General features: G+C 45.0%; 1 protein-coding gene across 1 annotated transcript; it reads right to left on the bottom strand.

The window, feature by feature from the left end:
• Positions 1-1,727: 1,727 nt before the first annotated feature.
• LOC114610692 (protein transport protein Sec61 subunit gamma-like) lies at positions 1,728-1,931 on the bottom strand. The gene has a single exon (XM_028755302.1). The coding sequence runs from the start codon at positions 1,929-1,931 to the stop codon at positions 1,728-1,730; it is 204 nt and encodes a 67-aa protein (XP_028611135.1).
• Between the last annotated feature and the right edge of the window lie 3,722 nt (positions 1,932-5,653).

Here is a 5,653-nt window from a genome sequence, read left to right as displayed (position 1 = left end):
GGACTGGGAGTGATTGATCTGACATCTTTAGAACATATAATCTTTCCCAGAAATGAGTCAAAAGTCCTTAAAATAGGTTGGGCATGATGGTGCATGCCTTTAGTCCCAGCCCTCTGGATGCAAAGGCAGGGGGATCTCTGTGAGTTGGATGCCAGCTTGGTCTACATAGTGAATTCTAGAAAAGCCAGGGCTATGTAGAGAGAGACCCCATCTCAAAAAAAGAATAAACCCCAAAGCAAAACAAAACAGGATGAAATGAAAGTCCTCAAATGATTTGACTGGATCTGGCAGTAGTGTGGTAATTTGACAAAAAGACGATCAGACCAAGGCAGAGCTAGGGAGAGCATGGAGAGGAGGTAGAGGAGTAGACCTCACATCTCACACAGGCAATGGCCAGCGAGGAGGAAAGGGAGAAAGGAGAATCGAATGGCTCTGAGGTTTTGCCCTTGAGTGCCAGAAGGGTGGGGCTGCCATGGTCTGAAACAGGGAAGTCACAAGGAAAAGCAAAATCCCTGTTCCCTCTTTATCAACCACACACTGACCCCCTTCCAGCAACTTACGCAATATGGCCTCAATCTATTTTGCGTGTATGCATCTTTTGGTTTCACAAATCCGTATGGTGGCTCAGGTCCTGAGCCCCCAAGGAAGTCCCTAAAGGGCTGAGGTGATGACTCCCTTAGACATGACATCAGTGGTTGTGGGTAGACATGAAGCCATGAGTCTCACTTGGAGTAAAAAAAAACAAAAAAAAAAAACCATGTTAATGGCAAGTTTTCCCAGATTGCAGAAGGGAAAGGGTGGACAGGTGACGTAACACCATCATGAGAACACGTGATCCAAATATTTTCTGGAGGATGATCTTGGATTCCTTTTCTGTGCTTGCAGGTGAGGTCCCCAGGTCTCCATCCTTGACTTTATCTTTTCTGCCTTAGTGTGCTGTCCAGGGCGGACACAGCTTCCTTACACAGTTTCACTCTCACCCTCCAGAGTTTCTTTCATTGTAACCTCCAGAGGTTGCAGTGTAGTTAGGAGGCCGTTCAGTGTTACCCTCTACTTAGTGGGATCCTTGGAGGGACGCTAGCACGCACTCCTATGAAACGGTCATTTCATTAATGTTTTAGAAACTATCTTTTGGGATGTGGCTTACCTAGCAGAGTGCTTTGCCTGGATTGTACCTGCCTGTGCTAGCAGGTACAACATCCTGGACTGGACTGGATCCCCAGCGCCGCACACACGGAACATGCTAGTGCATGCTTGCAATATTGGCACTGCAGAGGCGGAAGTGGGGGGGGGGTCAGAAGTTCATGTTCAGCCTCATAGTCAGCCTAGGTTACCTGAGATCCTGCCTCGTGTTCCCTGTCCCTTACCCATGGAATTTCTATTCCCATTGGAATAGATTCCTCCTGTGCACAGCCAAACTGAACCCAGGAGATTTGCGTTTGTTACTCCTCAAGAAAGGCCATCTTTTTTTCTTCTGGTGACCTTACCTGAGGACCAAAGTTGAGGATCAAACCCAAGGCCTCATGCTTCTAGGCAAGTACTCTATACCACTGAGATAAATCTTCAACCCTCTTCTGGTGATTTTTTTAAAATTATTTTAATTTAGAAATAGAAAACCTCATAGGAAGGAGGAAAGAAACGAAAAAACACAAAGCATCCAGACAAGGTTTTACTTCATCAGCTTGTCACCCCCTCATTGGTTCACTCGTCCCATGATGACAAAAGACTCAGCCACCAATAATGTTATTAATAGGGATAGGGTTCAGTTTTACAAAGAAGCCAATGAATCCCATGATAGCAGATCCTATCGCTGTGGCCATGGCGATCTTCTGGAATTCTTCTCTGCCGGGTTTGGTATATTCTTTAACCATCTGAATCGAGTCCTTTTCAAACTGCCGACTTGGCTGAGCAAACTGCATGACCTGGTCCATGTTTGTGGGATGGCAGTTTGAGAGGATCTTCTGGTGATCTTAAAATTAAGTTCACAACCACATAATCAAGTATAGTGCTCCTAACCTGGGCTCCTCGGCTGATGTTGCCAATGGAATCCCAAGTCCTGAAGTACGAAGTTGCTTGGGTTTCAACCCTCTCTTTGTTACTTATTTGTAAATATTGGGGGAAGTATCTAACTTAGGTCTTCTCGATGATAAAATAGGGTCAGTGATGGAATCCTTGGGTTTACCAGTGGGACTATAAATGAACTGCAAAGAGAGGCAGTGACATCTTCCTGACCACTGAAACACTTCACTCTGTGCTCAGAACCTGCAGGACCTCTCAGTGATCGATTCTATTTGGTGTTTACTTCTACCTGTCTCTTGGTAAGCAGGCACATTCTTGTCACATAGGAGAAATACAAGTTGACATTATTTCAGTCTTGAGAACTTTATGGCATCTTTCTCTTAAGCTTGCTGGAGAATCCCAAGGGTGTAGAGGAAACTGGAATCAGGAAATGATGTAGAGTTCAGTGTTCAGATCTGGGCTTTGACAATGTTAGTAAGAATGGATTGCTGTGCTCTGCTAGTTCTTCTCAGGTCCATGGCTCCTACTGGAACAAGACTTGCCCTGTGCACAGCCGTGCTGGACTCGGGAGACTTGCCCTATGCACAGCCGTGCTGGACTCGGGAGACTTGCCCTGTGCAAAGCAGTCCCGGACTCGGGAGAGTTGGTTCTTCAGAAAAGGCACTTTACTCCCTTTGGCATTCTTAGTGCTAAGCACGTGCTCACACAGGTACATATTGGATTCCCAGCTTGGGCTTATCTTTCCTTTATTTCTTGGTCACAGTTCTTGAGACCCTCATCTATGGCAGGTAGGGGGAACCTATATCCAAGGGAAGATTAAAATGCTGGTTTTATGATTTCTGCCTTTGCCTATGTGTATTTGCTTGGGCGCCCTAGGAAGCAGTATCCACAGTGCCCACCCCTACCCCTGTCCACTTTAGTCTTGCCCTGGGCAATTCCCTAAAGACTTGAAAGGCAAAGAATCTGCTCTCTGGATCTGAGTCTCCAGCTCTTTTCTAGAGCCAGAACCCAAGCACCAGGCTCATGAACACACAGGATTGTCTGAGCACCCATCTCAGGAGCCCTGTAGCTTTTTGAGTGATGTCATCTTGAGGGCACAGTCATGTGGACTGTGGAGATCTAGGCTCCAAATGCTTGTTCACGTTTCTTCACTGATGTTATTTCTAGAGCATATTCTGGGCCTTTCTTCTTCACTGAGTTATCCAAGTGGAGCTTCTCCTTCCAGGCAATCTAACTTGCAGACTACAGGCTGCATGTAGCCAAAGACAGTTTCTATTGGAGCTCAACACAGAGTTAGAGTTTTACTGCTGTAAACAGACGTCATGACCAAGGCAAATCTTAGAAGGACAACATTTAATTGGGGCTGGCTTACAGGTTCAATCCATTATCATCAAGGTGTGATCATGGCAGTGCCCAGGCAGACATGGTGCTGGAAGACCTGAGAGTTTCACCACTTCTTGTTCCAAAGGTAGCTAGGAGAAGACCAGCTTGCAGGTAGTTAGGATGAGGGCCTTGAAGCCCACACCCACAGTGACACACTTACTCCAATAAGGCCGTACCTCCTGATAGTGTCATCCCCTGGACCAAGCATATACAAACAATAACACATATGTTTACTTAAAACATTGGAAGTTTTTTCAGTAACAAAATTGTATGAATCTTGAGCAAAGACTTTTTGATAACAATGTCATGAAATAGATTTGACATTGCCTATTGAACATTTTACACAGCTGCTTCTTCTATCTGTTTAATAAGGTGAGTCCATAATACTAATGCTCCAAAGTTATTTTTTATGCTCTGCCTGGGCCAAGGCAAGTTCTTATTTGATCTAGCCTGAATCCTTTCAGGTGTGCAGGCTCAGGTTCCTATAGGGATTGCCTGATTGTCTGTATCTGTCCAGTCCCTTCCAAGGTGGCAAGTTCCAATCGTGAGCTTTGTAAAAGATCAGGAAGCAATCTGAAACTTGCATCTCATGATGTCTCCTGGGAAGCACTGGATGACCTTGGCAAGTCAGTTATCTTCTCTTCATCTGTGCCCAGGGAGACTGTTACTCAGCTCAGAGAGCAAGCAAACCAACAACCCAGCCCAACATTTGATGCATACGTAGTTTCTTCCTCACTCTCTGTGTTCCCTAGATGTTTATTAAAAATTTCTCAAATAAGTGCATGGATATACAGATCATGGAATGGTTTTTTGAAGGGTGCTCAGCCATGGCAATGTTTGCCTTCATTGATTCTGGCAACATAATTGATATGTGAAAGACAACAGGAATGTGGACTATATCTCCCCCTGGTGTTAGGGATTTAAGCAGGACCAGAGGAATTCAACCTATATGAATGCTGGCTTTTACTCTGTGGAGAGTTCCATAACCTGATGGAAGAAAATGGAGGTTCCATTGTTGTTTCAGCTCTGGTTGCCAGCGATGAGGAAAGCGATGGGAGTGTTTGCACTGGACCACTTGAGCATCACTGAACTACTGCGAGACACCAGGCAAACATGACCAATTCTCGAGGCTTCCGAGAGTAGGAAGTCTCACAGATGGAGGCAGGTCAACTGTCTGAGAATGAGGGTAGCTCTCAGGGGAACCTGGAAAGTGCTCTTGTGACTCTCTGCCCAGCCCAAGCTATTCTTTGACCTGTTCAATGGCCATAGCACCTCACCTCTGGACCCTCACACCTCTTCCCCAAGTCTCATCTATGGCCAAACTCCTGAACTCAGCTTATCGAATTCACTGGAGATCTTCGGAGTGTGTCTTCCTTACCCAGAGTCACTTTGAAGTGTCTATCATTGTAGGAAAGGAGCACTCACTCATTGCTTTTGGACAGACTCCCAGGTTGAATGACCAACCATGAAAGCAAGTGTGTGTCCTCAAAGGGGAATGACCTTTCTCCAGCAGAGCTGGCCTGACTCTGAGCTTCTCTAAAACAGCCTAGAGAACTCAGTGAGAGTGGAGAACCTTTATCACAGGCTTTTGTGGAGTGATTGACACAGGCTTGGCCATATGTGTCTGCTCTTTGTAGGGAGTCTTGTCTACTTAAAGGGACTATATTTTTTTATACCTCATACCTCACTCTCCTGTGAGCTAGCACTGGAGAAACCAACAAGAGTAAGAAGTATTAGTCAATAACTGAAAATGGTCTTTGGACACTGCAAAGCAGACACGATTCCAAGAGATGAAGCACAGCTGTCTAGCCTAGGATCTCCTCCTAGAGCCAGATCGTAGTTAAACCTTTGCCAGGCTAAGAAGCCTGAATGTTTGTTCCCAATATAAGGGAATAGAGACTAATGGAAAAATGTGTGTCTCAATAAACTAGTGCAAAATAGGAGCTACTGCCTTTCTCCTACCTTGCAGCCATCAAAATTAGATATAGGTAGGTAACAGATAGACAGACAGGTGGCAAGTAGGCAGGTATATAGATGATAGATTGATTACTAGAGACAGATGATAGGGGTGTACATGATAAGCACAGATGGTTGATAGATATGATAGGATGGATGAAAAAGATATAATTAGAGATCAGTGATATAGATAAGTAGACACAGTGTCTATAGATGATAGTACATTGATTGAAAGGTAGGTGATAGACGTAGATGATGGAGATATTAGATCGATTAATATAGGTGATCGAGCCAG

Source organism: Grammomys surdaster, unplaced genomic scaffold, assembly GCF_004785775.1.
Source record: "Grammomys surdaster isolate TR1022 unplaced genomic scaffold, NIH_TR_1.0 126051, whole genome shotgun sequence".
Classification (NCBI taxonomy): Eukaryota; Metazoa; Chordata; class Mammalia; order Rodentia; family Muridae; genus Grammomys; species Grammomys surdaster.
This window is presented reverse-complemented; position numbering and strand designations above follow the sequence as displayed.